General features: G+C 35.4%; 2 protein-coding genes across 3 annotated transcripts in view; both read left to right on the forward strand.

Moving 5' to 3' along the window:
* Positions 1–15,465, forward strand: part of LOC141451631 (lachesin-like) — a 469,514-nt gene that overhangs the window by 146,020 nt on the left and 308,029 nt on the right. The gene's annotated exons all lie outside the window — the stretch shown is intronic.
* The window catches only part of LOC141451632 (uncharacterized), a 28,661-nt gene continuing 19,410 nt past the window's right edge, over positions 6,215–15,465 (forward strand). Inside the window, exon 1 of one of the 2 annotated variants that reach the window (XM_074123089.1) lies at positions 6,215–6,520. Coding sequence is in view for 1 of the 2 variants with exons in the window: in XM_074123091.1 (XP_073979192.1) it covers positions 6,516–6,520 (5 nt within the window). In the remaining variant the exon portion in view is untranslated. The remainder of the gene's footprint in view (positions 6,521–15,465) is intronic. The other variant, XM_074123091.1, reaches the window with a different exon arrangement.

The raw sequence follows: 15,465 nt of genomic DNA on the forward strand, positions 1-15,465 counted from the left end.
TGTTAACAAAAAGGTTGTAGCACTTTGTTATAATTTAAAAAAAAAACTAAATAGAATCGATCTGTCATTGAATTTATCGATAAACCTTCACGACATGTCAGCACCATTTTGACGGGCCGTCAACAACACCCACTATAGTTTCATTTTAATTCAAGTCATGGCCTTATAGTATGTAGGAATATTAATTCGGAGAACTAATTGTTGGTTTTGTATTCTTCCATTTGGTTATCTTAAGATTTTTATCAGCAATATTTTTTTAAAGAAATAGATTAATTAAACAATGACTTCTTTTTTTGTGTTTTGTTAATTCTAGCAACGACCTTTGCAATTAACAAATGCTTTGTTATTAAAATAACTCAGGCCTAAAAATTCTCACAACATTCCTTCACCTTAATTTAAAATATTACTCTATTATTAGAAGTTGATTTTGAGAAATTATTTTTTATTATTTTACTTTTTTAATAATAATAAGAAAAAAAGAGAAGAAAAGATAGCTTAGGAGGAAAAACTCCCATGACCACTCACTGACATCCGGCGGGTTTTCCTTCTGTACACGTTGGGGTTAGCGGAACCCAATGAATCCTCTCGTTAAACGCTTTAGAGACCAACACCTTTTCATGTGAAGGCAGGAAATTAGTTGGAGAAGTTATCCTTTCGCGCTCTCTTTCTCCTGGTCCTTTTCCCAATCTCTTCCTCTCAAAAGCGAACATGTACATGCATGCACACTGGCTGGCACACTAACCCCGCCCCCCAACTAGATTTACAAGTATGCCTTGCAAAATGTATTTGTAACAAGTTGAGCCAGACATGAATATAATTTACGATTGCGAATTTATATTTTTTGGTTATTTATCATTATTATTATTATTATTATAGTATTTTCCAAGACTGAAACCTATTTTCAGTGGTTCATAAATCAAAAGACCTGATTCAACTCAGAACTGACATTTTAGAAGTAAATAAGAAAAATCTGAAGTAAATACCCAAATAGTAGAGGGATATGTGAAGCGAATGTACGAGTATTTATAAGTAAGAATGGAGAGTGAATGATATTCTAGTGCGATATTCTAGACGATGCTGGCTGTATGGCGGAAGCCGATGCCAAAAAAAGGCACACAAAAAAAAAAAATAACCAAAACACATTCAAAATTCCCAAAGTTTTGGTTAAAGTTTTTGGTTATTTTAGACAAAAATTTAAAGAAGTTGAATAAACCATTCTTTAAATTGACAGTTTCTGTTTATGAATTTTCTTATTGTTGTCAGCTTTTTTGAAGGTATTTATTTATTTTTTAATTGTTATCAAGTCTGAGTTTTCATTTCTGGGCTGGAGTGTTTTCACACACATACACTCACAACTCACAAGGCCATTTTACTGACTCAGGTTTCGTCAAAACGGATATTTTCAGTGATAACACTATTTAAGAAATTTGGCGTGGCCATCGCTTAAAAGCAATTTTCACCACCTACTCATAAGCCATATTAAAAGGACTCTAGCATAGATTTTCTTAATAGAAAAACTAATTTATTATCTCTACATCCGTCCAGTACTCTTACATGCAGCCCCTGTATGGTCCCATACTTGATGCACCAACTACGGGAAGTTACAAAGAGTCCAAAACAAAAGCTTAAGACTAGTTGGGTCATATTCCTCGATGGACACCCATAGACTAAAACATACATGCTGCACTTGATGTTGCCAGCGTTGACATTTATCTATAGCGCAACGGGAAAATTGGTAACTTCCTGTGTACATAGTCCCTACCCATATGTAAGAAGTATTGTAGACAATAACTTAAGTTCTCTTAGTTATAAAAAACACAAGCACAAAAGGCTAAAGCATGTCTTGCTTTAATTAACTCTACGTAGTTAAGGTTTTTTATGTTTTTTGCCTTAGTATGTAAGTTTGGACAGATTTACCAATGTAAATATTAAGGTTGTGGAGTGTATATGTATAAAGGCACCGCACCCTGAAACCTCCTTTTGTACAATTTGTATCTCTACTTAAGTAAAGTAAAGTGAAGTAGTAAAGTAATCGCCTATTTTTTCTGGCAGGGCTTAACGTCCAACTACCAATTAGGTGTCGTGAACGGAGGCGATTAGCAAACATACATTTAATGTAAATTTCTTTTATTAACCATTAAATAAAATCCAAGGCCTAAGACCGGGAATCGAACCCAGTGCCACAATACATATTATACGAGTAGAGTGTATAATATAAGGAAGTGTACTACAGAACATAGATCGCTAGTCTAATTTGTATCCGGCAGTTCTACTCAGTTGAGTTGTATCTCTACTTTAAATTGTAAATAAACTTTTAATTTAAAAAAAAATCAAAATACATATTAAAAGGTTTACTGTAATTACAAATGTGAGGGAAACTAGCTAACAGGAAGTGCGTATAACGGAAAAGTATTTCCCAGTCCTACACCACCCCGCTGGAAAAGACAAAGAGGATTTCCGTTAAATTTTGAATTCGGATCAATTGTATTACAATCGGACTTCTTTTTTATTTACTATATCAGTTTTCCAAGGAAAATTGAGTCTGGTAAAACTCTTAAATACTTCCCAAGTTAATGGAGGCACTTTTCACCAATTTTCAGCTCAACTACACCATATTGTTGCGAAGTACAAAGTGAAAGATCAACTAAATTGAATGTTAAAAAGCATCTAATTGCAATTTACAAGCACCTAATTGAATAGATAAACTGCAATTATTGCTGTTAAAAAAAGAGTCGTGCGAGTCATTTCTCGTATAAAATTTCCAGGCAACAACCTTCATTCAATATAGCCAACAAGAAACTTTCAGATGATTATAGATCTTTTTAAAGGATCTTTTGATAAATAAACTGATAAAAATCACAAGAACCGCTGTATTGCAAAATCGGCTTATTGATTGGTTATTTATTCTATAGAAGTGTAATCTCAGACTTTGTTATTGTCATATTCTCTCTACCAAAAGGAGAATACCAGAAATATCTCCATGATTTAGGCATGATTTTGGGCTGATGCAGAAAAAAGAATTTGGATTTCAACATATTTTCCGGCCTGGTTAGTACAGTCACCCGATATTGTGACTAATCTAACAAGACAAGTTTTCCTCTTGTCTCTTTTCCTTCAATATGCATCCCAATTTCAGCAGGTACATTGGATAAAAATATACCTCAAGAGTAATACTTTTTTGGATAACAGAGATTTTTATTATAATTTTTTCCTCTATAAGGGGAAGTCCTGAGGAAATTTAGTTAATTACTATTTTTATTATTAGATATTATGCAATTTTTTTTTTTTTTTAAATTCAATTTATGAGTTAGCAAGTGCAATATTTAACAGAATTATTAGTTAGATTCTTTATACCAAACTAATCGATCCACTGAAGAGTCTAAAACTCTCTTCTCTCTTATTTGGTCCGTCTAGCGAACCTTGGCCTCCGTCAAATGCTTCCGCCAGTCTTCCCTATTTTGGGCAGCCACTATCCAGTCATGTACGCCCAGCATCGCCAGGGCATCCTCCTTCACTCCGTCCAGCCAATGTAGCTTTGGACTACCTCTCTTCCTACCATCGTGTAGCACCATTTGCATAAGCCTCTTCGGCACGTCATCATCACACATTCAAGCCACATGTCCCGTCCATCTTAGTCTGCCTATCCTTTCTTTATGTAGAGAGTAGATTTCCGTGTTAGTGCGTTTTCGCCAAGTCGGGCCATCCCAAATTGGTCCAAATATTCTTCTTAAGAACTTTCTCTCAAAAATCAGGAGGTCTTTTCCATCAGTTTTAGAAAAAGCCCACGTTTCCGAACCATAAGTTATAACTGGGCGAATTAGTGTCTTGTAGAGGATGATTTTAGTCTCCCTAGAGCTATCAGCTTGCTTTTCATCTGCTTGGCGAGTCCCAAAGTAGCATCGATTCGCGCTTATAGTTCTACTTTTAATCTCTGTTGATATTTCTTTCCTTTGGTTGTAAACCACGGATCCGAGGTACTTAAAGTGGTCAACCCTCTCGAATTTATAGGAACCCACCGTTATATCGCTATCGATACCTCCACCAGCCCGCATATACTTTGTCTTGGCTTGGTTGACAACTAGGCCTAATTTCTTTCCAGCTTCATCTAAACAAGAATGCTTCTTTCACCCAGAGTCTAAAACTGATTAGGAAAAAAAAAAATGCATATCACGACGAATCAACTAAATTTTTCATAGAATGCTTTAAACAATACTTGGTATTCTGTGTGCCACGCAACAACAACCGAAGATGCTCTTTAGCAGGAAGATAGCTTAAGAATAATGCAATTTCAAAGCATCTATCTCCTGCAAAAAAAAAAAAATCTCCCTCTGGAAAAATTGCACACGATCGCTCCTATGGATCTCTCAAGACTTTGAGTCAGAGAAAATAATTACTTATATTAATAGATTAGAAGGAATAGTCCGCCATACGGAGCTACCAAATATCTTGATCAGATTTATATTCTTATCTATTTACCACAGAATATTTGGACTAGCAAAGTTCGTGTTTACACTTTTAAAAGTTTCTATTACAAAAAGCCTCTAATTGCTATTTTCATACCTTCTTCTACAATTATCAGTACAAACTGAACTTAGTACTTAATCACCCGGTGCGCTATTCTATACTCACGCGATTTACTTTAGGAAGGATAATATTTATCGTACAAAACATAACCCGCTCCCCTCTCATATAATAGAGCTATAGTTTAGAATGAAACTTTGAACATAAATTATCTACCAAACTAAATCAAAAACAAAAACTTTCTACTTAGTTAACCAAACTATAAAAACTGGAATATAGCATTGTAAGATAATAACCGAAGTTTAAAAGAATATAAAAAACAAAAGTTCAAATTATTTTTCATTAACTTTCAAGTCAAATAGCCAAAACTTATACACTGACTTTTTGTTTAGCTTCTATACACAATAATATTTTTGATGTATTTTTTCAATAATTTATTTGCAATAATTACTTATATTTACATTTAAATATTATAGTAAGTAAAAAAGTTGCAATTAACTTATGTAGTTGTCTTTTAATATCTGGTAAAGTCTTTTTGTTAAAAATAACACCGGTTCGCAAATGTTGTTCACAAATTATACTGAGGGCCACAAAAAGTTGAGAAACGCTGCTGCAGAACAACTAAGGGACTATAGTTTACACCGAACGATGATCACGAAGTTGTAGCTCTTGTTCTATGTTCTAGTTCGTTCTGGATACACCTAGCTCTAACAAGGAGTAGAGGACCTTTAACGCCACAGCACTGCAGCCTAAAGAGGCTTATTGTGCGTACCCCTTTTTTGGATCTAGTAGACGAAACCACCCCTACTAAGGAGGTTGAGAACTTTTCTTACTAGTTCTTATTTTTTGCGCTACCATCTTCTTTGGACTAAAAGATCCAAAGGTTTCTGAGCGCAATTTGATTTGCAACACAAACGAACAACATGTGAGAGGCTGTTTTCTCCACTTCCTGACACAAACTGCACAACAGTTCCGAGCTAATAAGCCCGCACCTTGTACAGATGCTTCCTGAACCAACCATTTCCCCGTGAATAGACCAGTGATCAGAGTAATCTGATTTCTGACCAAGCGCAGAGTCTTTTTGGCTCTTTGTTTACACAGCCAAGGCATCATACTCTTACTGTATTTGACCCCCAAGACACATCACCCAGTTCGTTTCATGCTCTCTCTCCAGATCCAGTCTCTGAGAGCCGAACTGCACCCTTGGTGATTCCCAGGACAGCTGTTTCATTCCCATTTTTCCCCACATGACCTGGCACCAGCCGAACTTTAAGTAAATATAAGCATATGTATATACAAGTCTCTGGATTAAAAAAATACTCTTTAAATTATACATAGCCATAACTGTAAATTAGTCTTATTAAAACCAGAAAAATAAGAAAAAAAAAGATCGCCACCCGAGTCAACCAAATTATGAGTCAAACGTTCCAGTGTGATTATGTGACCACAGAACCTGGAGGTCGTAAAAAAAAAAAATCCCCACTTTCTGACTATTGGATTGGGAATCTAACAAGAGGTGCACGGAACTTTGACCTTGAAGGCTACCAATCTGGGGATATTCCCCTCCGAGAGTTACCACTGGTTACCCTCAGGTTACTGTTAAAAAATAGACTTGCATTCACAAGCGGAGAAAAAAAAAGAACAGAAATATTCAGCCAACCAATAGAGGGGCAAACTTCACTAACATTAACCTTTCTTTAGAGGCTGTTAGTACTTTCCTATATATATATGTATATATATAAAACTGTTCGTGAGTAATGTTCTCAAACTAGGCTAGTAAGTCTGTCTGTGCAGATCAGTCTCATTGTTACAAAACAAACTCACAGACACAATTTTTTTGTTTTGTTTTAGTATACAGTGAGTTAAAGTTTACCAGTGTGATAGTGCTACTGCTTTGTTGAGTTCAGTTACTTAATCCGTTACTTCATCATTAAGTTACGCAATTCTATTAATGTGATAACCATTACGTCCGTATTATTTTTTATTTCGATAAAATGAGGTAACAAAAAAACTATTATTATTTTAAAAATTCAATTATATTTAATAAAATAAAGAATTCAGTCTCAGAGGTTATTTTTTCAAAAGTTTTTTGTCCTGAAAATGAGAAAATTGTAACTTTCAATTTTAATTAACAATTTAATTATTCAAGGGTTACCGAGAAAATTCAATCGCTTTCGTAATAGGAATGCAGTTTACTTTTCACTTTCCCTTATTAAGTAAGAAAAATATTTTCAATTAGGGAAAAACTATCGATTTTGAGTTTCCCTTGTTTATTAAAAGATCACTTGAGTTCGGAAAAGTTTGCGTTTGGGTGTAAATGAAATGTCATAAAAATGATAAAGTCACAAATAGCTTAAACTTTTCATTTCGATTGGCTCCCACCAGGTAACCAAACTGAACATAGGGATTATAATCCTATAAATTACCTAATTTTCAGTTAGCTCCAGGGATTTTTCCTTTAAAGACTCATTTTGGTCCACAATTTATTACTTTTTTTAAAAAACAATCGATTCATTTTCCGGATAAAATTCGATTAAGGCATTTCTCTGAGTAAGGCTTCCTCCAAAGCAGTGTAATATGCAAGAGCCGAGGTTAAACCAACTAATCGCGGAAACGCCCACGACGTTTAGCGGAGGCGTCACCCTCAAACGGCCTTTGTGGGTTACTTGCCTGCGAGCATTGAGTTTACAGTATATTATGCTCTGAGCTATTGGCTAGCTTTGATTAATAAAGGGGACGTTACAATAGGTGCTAATAGGTCTCGCAGAGATATTGGTGGGCCGTTTGATTCACTTCCTCCTCCCAATACCACTGCCATTTCGATTATTGTATTATGCATGATATATATATTATAAGTAACGATATTTTCAAACTTAGCGAAAAACGCATTGAGCCCATATTTTCCCTGGGAAACCCTTACAAGGGCCCTTCTTGGGAAGGAAGGACATACAAATAGCCTTCTTCAAAACCACTTCAATGCGATAATGTGCCACTTATATTATTAAATTGCCGAAACAAATTTGAAACAGGATTTCGAGTTAAAAAACGAAATCCACAACCGGAAATACTGATTCACTGAATCATTTCTTTATAGATTTTTTTTTCGAAAACATCTCTTAAAATTTTTCATAACTTAGTATCTATTAAATTCAAGTTGATTTACTTTAATTTTTTAAAGTTTTTCTCACTTTATTTGTATATTTACAACTGCAACAATTGTTGCATCAAGTAAATTTGATCTTACTGGTTCAGTTCTCTTGTAATGTCATGGTTAGAGCAATCACCCACTGGTGAAACTCTTACACAATGATTTAATCACAGCAATAGATCTCTACGCCATTTTCGCTTCAAGCGACGAAGAGAATTGTCGGGAAGGTGAGGAGAGGAGAATTGTTGGACAAGAGGATTAGGATGGAGAGAGCTAGGAGGCTGTGAAATTTGGCGGTAGCGAGACTTTATTAGATCGGTGACCAAAGGGATGTGAAGGTCAGTGTGTATGGTAAGGTTAGAGATGTAGTATGGAGCATTTAGGATTTTCCGTAGGATTTTAGACTGTAGTGACTGCAGGCGTTTGGAGTTAGAAGGTTTGGTTGAGCCCCACACTTCTGCTCCGTATGTCCATATGGGTCTTAACAGTGTCTTGTAAATTGTCAGTTTGTGATTCGAGTTTGGATCTGCGGTCAAGTAGTCTAGTAATCGTCTGTTCACGTCTTGTCGTTTCAGTCGAGTATGTGGGTTCCACGTGAGTATCTTGTCAATGTACAGTTCTAAGTATCGTACTACGTCAGCTGGAGGAATCGTTACACCGTTCAGTTGAACTGGTAGACTCGCAGATTTTTCGTAAAGCAAACGTAATGTGCACGGATTTTTGTTCATTAATTTTTATTTTCCATTTTCGGAACCAGGTTTCGAGAAGATTTAAATGGAGATGAATGTTCTGACTTGCTTGTACCGGATCGGAGTGGGATGAAAGAATGGCAGTATCGTCAGCGAATGTTTTTAAAGTTAAATTCATTTTAGTACATTTCTAAGGAGATAAAAATAAATATGTTTCCGGAGTTAAAAACAAAATACCATATTAGAATCTCAAGAATTTTAATAAGAAGAATATTGTGGGCGTGTTTCACTCAAGATTGGTTTTTGTCTATAATGACTATAATTGATCAAAATATTTACCGTTAAATTATGGTGCTTTTTTTGATTTTTTTGCAAAAAAAATTAGGTAACTTTTAAATTCAGATATTTATAAAGTTCCACAGTCTTGGTTTAAAAAACGTTTAGTGTTTACAGCACTTTGGTAAGACGTTTTTAACTTAAGGTGTGGTTATCAAATGTAGGAAAGAAATAACTACGTTAGACGGAAGGGTCCAGCAGATTAGTAATGATTTCTCATATTAGTTAGTCTTTTCCAATATAAGCTTGTTTGGTTAACCGATTTCCGCTTCAAATTTGAAATTTTAGGATACTTTATTTATAATACGAGTATGTGTCATGGAGCTAGAACTTCTCCATAACCGGATTAGATTAGACTAGGGCGGCCTCAAGGCCTACACCACTGCGAGCCCTTTGGATCTATTTTGGCTCCCCTCACTCTAAAGCTCACCCTCCAGACCTGACCTTTTAAACTGACTCTTGATGCTGGAGAGCGACTCTTGGGTAAAGCTCCTCAGGCCTTGGTTTTTTTTCCTCCCCTAGAAGTAACATCCTTAGCCACACGAGCCCCTCATGCAGTGCCCGTTTCCACCCTCCTCTTCCTGACAGAACCTACAGAGGCTATCATCTGCCAGGCCCATACGATGCATGTGTTTTCTGTGCATGCAGTGGCCCAGTTATCCATAACCGGAAAGACGTAATGAACAAAAACAACCAGCCAATACTAGTACTCTCTAGAATTACGTGAAAATGTTGGGTTACCAATGAAGTCACAGGTCTAGATAATTTTAAATGACGTGAAAGATTATCAGAACGAGAAGTGTGTGGATAATAATTTGAGTGGTGAAATTTTTGGTATCGAGTATTCAAATTCAAAATCATTTTGGGCACGATGGAAAAATTTTCTTAGCAAGAAAAGTGTTTTTAGTCCAAAAATGTATTCATTTTTCTACACAGCCCCGTATTGATTAAAGAATTCGCCCCTGTGTAAAGGTAGTTCTTGAAAGGATCCAAAATACTTTTCCGCAGTTTCTATTCAGTCGACTTAAAAGCGTTTTCCGGTCACAAATTTGAGGGCGGTAAGTTTTGGGAAAAATTTTCTTTCATTAGGTCTTTGCTCTTGAGTTTTCCCATTCAAAGTTGAACAGAAAACTTGGGTCTGCAGTAGACTTGTTTGGCTGTCACACAGGATGATCAATGAAAGCAATGACAGATAAAATCGCCCATTTCGGGGCAGAGCTACCAGCTTCCACATTCACATCTTTGGTTAGGCTGTTTTTCTTTTTAAAAAAAAAAATGGCAAAAAAAGGTTGCTGGGAAATTCATTTTCTGAAATGGGTTTTTGCGGTCATTATTTAACAAACGCAGCATACATCTTGCACGAATCTTTCTCATGTCTAATTCGTGTGCCGTACTCTTTCTACTCATAAGTGTACGGTTTCGGCTATCGTTTAATCGCTAAACGTTCAATACAATGCTGTGGGGCCTTCAAGATGTTTCTTGCAGTTTTCGATTGATTTAAGGATAAATTTTGTTGAGAAAATTCTCTAATCCGAACAGATGACGGATTTACCCGCGCCACCAATATTTTTATATTATATAAGGAAGTCTAGAAGATGAAAAATGTTGGTCTTATTTTCTGCGTTATATTCGATCAAAATTACCCTCTAAAAAAAAAAAAAAGTTAAAAAATACCGACATAAATATACAAATAAATAGAAACGCATAGATTTCCCAAGTATCAAATCATTTCAAATTCCACAAAGGAAAAATAGGACAGGTTTTTCCCCCCCTTCTTTATCTTGACTACGTGGAAGCCCCGTGGCAAAGATTTGTGTGTGCTTGACATGGTGGGTGGCACCATCTTCTTCTATCCTCTACTGGTTTGTGTATACTCTGCTCTTGCCCTCCTTTGTGCACATCTCACTCCTTGGTTTTCTTTGTTTATTCTGCGGCAAATACGAATGTTTCTGTGCACACTTTTAGAGAAGGAAAGAGCGACATATAGATCTCTCTCTTGTTTATTCTAGTGATTGATTTCCTCAAGAAGAAATCCTTAGGCCCCTTCAGTTTCACCTTCCTTTATAGGCAGACCCTACTGCCTACCTTCTTGAATAATGTCTTTAGCCGCCATTTTGAATTTTCCATGTGAGATTTTATTTCATTTTTAATTCTTTTCACATACTTCTTTTATTTTAGTTTCCTTTTACTGATGTTAAGTAAAAGTATGGTAACTGTACCACCGGAAATACAGCTGCTCTGAGCACGAAAAAATGTTTTAATCTAAGTTCTTAATGAGTTGTAAACATACGATTATGTTTACTCGTAATATCCCCAAAACTCCTCTCAAGACTCAGTGCCATTGGAACGAATCCTAACATTTTCTCAAATATTTCAGAGTTTAGAATTTTTTTTTTAGTGCAATTTTTAACCTTTGACTTCCTTATTTTAAGACAGCCTACTTTAAAATGGTCTATCTACTACTGGTCCATCTAAAAGAGTTTTCAATGAATTAAACAACTTGATAAACTAACAATGTTGAGTGCTCGTGAACACGTTTTCTTGCAAAAACAAAGGTAATTTCTCGTATAAAAGGAATCCTGGAAAATGATATACCGTTTGAAAGCCCATTAAACAAGGAAACTTTTATAAAAAGTGCCAGCACCTAGGTCTGGATAATGATCACATAAGGGCCGAATGAGTTTTCTTAAAAATTTCGTGTGCTTTTATTTTTCCAGCATTCGGAGGAAGATTGAGGCTGTTTGGAGAACAACTTATGCTTCGAAATGGTATCAATTTTTGGAAAAATTATCTGTTTTTCTAACCGTGTCATCAGAATCAAATTCGGACTAAAACTTTCTGAGTAATAACATTTTTATTGGAAAAAAGTAATGATTTTAGAAAAGAAAATTAAAGTGACGTCACTCAAGAACAGTGGAATATATGAAGTTGGCAATACGTCATTGAACTTCACTTTAGATGTACTACACACTGTAGGCCTGTGGACAATACTTCCTGATTCACCCTGTATATACATAACCCACGGACTTCTGAAGAACCTTCGAACTACAGAATAAGAATAATAAAACCCATATGGACAGAAAACCGACTGAGGATTACTGAAATTACTACTATAGGACTACATATAATTTTTTAACAACACAGGGAATAATTCATCCATTCTGATGGGGGTCCCCAATCCTTGCTATTTCTCTAGAGAGCCTAGACGGTTACAAGGATTGGTGCGGCGGGTAACCTCTTTAAACATTCCTGAATCCTTTAATTCGGGGCTAATTTTGGAATATCTGGGCATGTGTTAAGAGTTTCACTTTATTTTTCTCTTGAGCCAGCCTTTTTCCCAGCCTTTCTCTAAATATTTCCTCTCAAGACCCTCTCTTTTAAGACTCCCACACTCCTTAAACTCCTTCTACCTCAACACCTCGATTATCTCTTTTTAAGCTCTCTCTTAAAGTTATTTCTCTTTCACTCAATCTCTCTTTTAAGACTCTCTCTTTCTATGGCTTCCTATAGATTCTTTTTCTTTTAGGATTGAAACTAGCGCGGATTCGGTCAAAATAAAAAACAACTCTGTATTTACGCAAAAAACATATATGACCACGTCCTTTATTTATGACAATAAATTTGACGAAACGTTCGCTGTAAAGGCTGTAAAGACGGAGTTGCTGGTTTTTACTTCGACCGAATCCTCGCTAGTTTCAATCCTAAAAGTTTACGGTCTCTGCAAGACAATACCAAGTTCTGTAACCATAAACTATTTTCGTCTTTTTTATTTAAGACTCTTTCTCTTTAATTGTCTTTCTATCAATACTTTATCACACCCTCTCTCTTAACTCTCTAGGCCTAACAAATATTTCTTAGTCTTTCTATCGGCCGCGTAAAATTTAATGTAAGGCAATAGTTTATAAACCACATGTTCAGTATTGCATTCCTACCAAAAAGCTTCTTTAAAAACAAAACAAACAAATAATTTCGCTGTTTTCCTTGAATCGGTTACGTCATGTTGCATATCCCCTCCATGACATAGTTGAACGGTGATGTCTTCATCCATAGTTTATTAACCCCAACTATTCCACTTTCCTGTTCGTCTTATTTCCTTAAAACTATTTTTACTTTTGTTCGTAGCACTTTTTACCAATCTCTAGCTAATAGTTAGAAATGTTTCATGAAATTTTTAGGGCTGTATCAAATTTTCTATTTACATTTTTCACAAATAATACCTAATTTCATGTTCCCTATTTCCGGAAAAGTAGTTTTTGGAAATGGTACGTATTTGTACGTTTTGTGTGGGTGTGAAATCTACTTCCGAATTTGATGGTAGCGCTGTTAGTTGTAACTAGCTGCTCAACTTTCAGCAAGTAATTTATAGAAAAATATTTGAACGTGCCCAGCTAAATTCAGATATTGAAGATAATTTGAATTATATTAAATCGGCAGATAGAATCAAAGCTGTTAGAGTCAGAGAACGATCGTGAAAAGATTCACAGCAGTTTCATTCAAGCATCCCAAAACACACCCAAATAATCATTAATATGATACTTACTGAGAGAGGGACCAGTTCCAGTAAAAAGCGAAGCACTTCCTGCAAAAAAAAGGAGAGAAGAAATTATAATTATAATTCACTAAAATATATTATTAAGAACAATAATAATAATTAATAATATTATTATTAAATAACTGTATGTTATTTTAAGAGCAAAGAGTTGGGAGTCGACCTCTTTCACTGCAGTCCAGCAGGAAACAAATATTATTGTTAATGTTTAATACTAATTAAATTAGTAGTAATAACTATATTGCAGGGATTAGCTTAGTGATTAGCGCCATGGATTCCCACGCAGTGTTCCCGGCTAAGGATCCAGTAGCTGGGGCCTTCAGATTTTTCTCTTCCCTAGCAGCTTCCAAAAGCTCACAGTTCTGGTAATGGACGAAATATAACATAGAATATCATAAGACGTCAGACTAAGATAAAGTTATCCATTTACCAAATTACAGTGCAAGAAAGACCTCAGTGAAAAAAAAAGTATAAGTCCAAGATTAATTGCAATTCTTTAGCCACTGCCAGTAAATTCGACAAAGATGTTCCCTACATCCGGTAGAGTAGTATTCCTCCAGTTCGTAATTTTGTCTAGACTGCTTTAGGATCGAATAGTCATACACAATGCACTAGTAATGTCGAAGGTCTGGAAGCCAAAACTAGCAGTGCTATTCTTAGATTTATCTCTTACTGGGAAATGTCAAAATCTCTCTGTCGCAGCGAAAGAACACTATCCGGATGCCGGCAGTGCATTGAGAAGGCTTTGGACCACCATTGGATGTAGAAGCGCCTCACCGTTTCAGCGAGTGTAGTAAGAGACGGCAATATATTTCAAAATCGAACTCTTTAAACAAAAACTGAACTAATCCACTACAGATAATGGATAAAAATCTGAAACCAGTCTGTAATTCAATAAACATGCGCACTATGACGAATATAGTTACCCAGCGCTGCCAATCTAACCACATTTTCGAAATATGAGCCGTTCACTGCACAAATCGATTAACTACACTTTTTGGACATATCTAAAATTTAACTGTCAAAGCAGTTGGTTCAGTCACAGTTTTCTGAATTATATTTATAATTAATTTCCCAAATAATCAAGATTAACACCATTAAATGACAAAATTATTTTGGCCATTTAAATAATAAATAATTTTGTTCAAAACCTATTTTGATTAACTCCCTACTGTATTGTAAATCGTTGCAATAATTCAGCTCAAATTCAGTAGCAGGCGCTGAATGATAACGGTAAATTTATTTGCATTTATATTATAAAAAAACAATCGACATTATTTCATCGCATTTCTCCACAATTTCTCTTTTATCGAGTAAATCGATTTGTGCAGTGAACGGCTCCATTCAGATATTCTTCTGCGAATCTTTTTGAATATTTTGATCCCACTTAAACACACAAAAACAGGCCTTGTTTTGAGACTTCTCAAAAAAAAAGTAATGTTTTTCGGTGAGGGCTTAATTTTGGAAATTCGTCAATATCAAAAACACCTTCCTTCGTAGTAATTGAAAGTAATAAAATACGACCGTGAATTTAGTTTATTCGTAATGTTATCACTGAATATTCTGTTGCTGTTGCTCCATTCAATAAATCAGATATATTTGGTAACGTTAATGTTATGAATATTACGTATTATATTATTCAATTACAGTATAGAAGTAATAATATTTGATTTTCATTTGTTTAAATATTTTATTGTCATTCTATTTTCTTATTTCATTCATATAATATAATATAGCTAGTTAAAATCATTGTAATACGAGGGTCGTTTGAAAAGTCCGTGCAAAGTCAGAGATATAGCACCACTGGCGCGTATCGAGATTATGTTTAGTTAGTAGCATCTCTTGGAAGAACACACACCAAGTTTCAGCCAGATCGGTCTATTTCTTTGTGTTTGGCATTCGTTTGAATCGAGGAAGTCGAGTGATTTTCAAAAAATGGACGAAAAAGAATTTCGTGTGTTGATTAAACACTACTTTATGAAAGGCAAAACGCCTCGGGAGACTAAAGAGAAGCTTGATAAACATTATGGTGACTCCGCACCTTCGATTAGAACAGTTTATAAGTGGTTTCAAAATTTTCAGAGTGGCCATATGGGCACAAGTGACGCTGAACGTTCTGGACGCCCTGTTGAGGTTACTACTCCAGAAATCATTGATAAAATCCATGATATGGTGATGGATGACAGAAGAGTGAAGGTGCGTGAGATTGCTAGTGCTGTGGG

The sequence above is a fragment of the Rhodnius prolixus genome, unplaced genomic scaffold, assembly GCF_049639745.1.
Source record: "Rhodnius prolixus isolate KJV_2025 unplaced genomic scaffold, Rpr scaffold_14, whole genome shotgun sequence".
NCBI classification, from domain to species: domain Eukaryota; kingdom Metazoa; phylum Arthropoda; class Insecta; order Hemiptera; family Reduviidae; genus Rhodnius; species Rhodnius prolixus.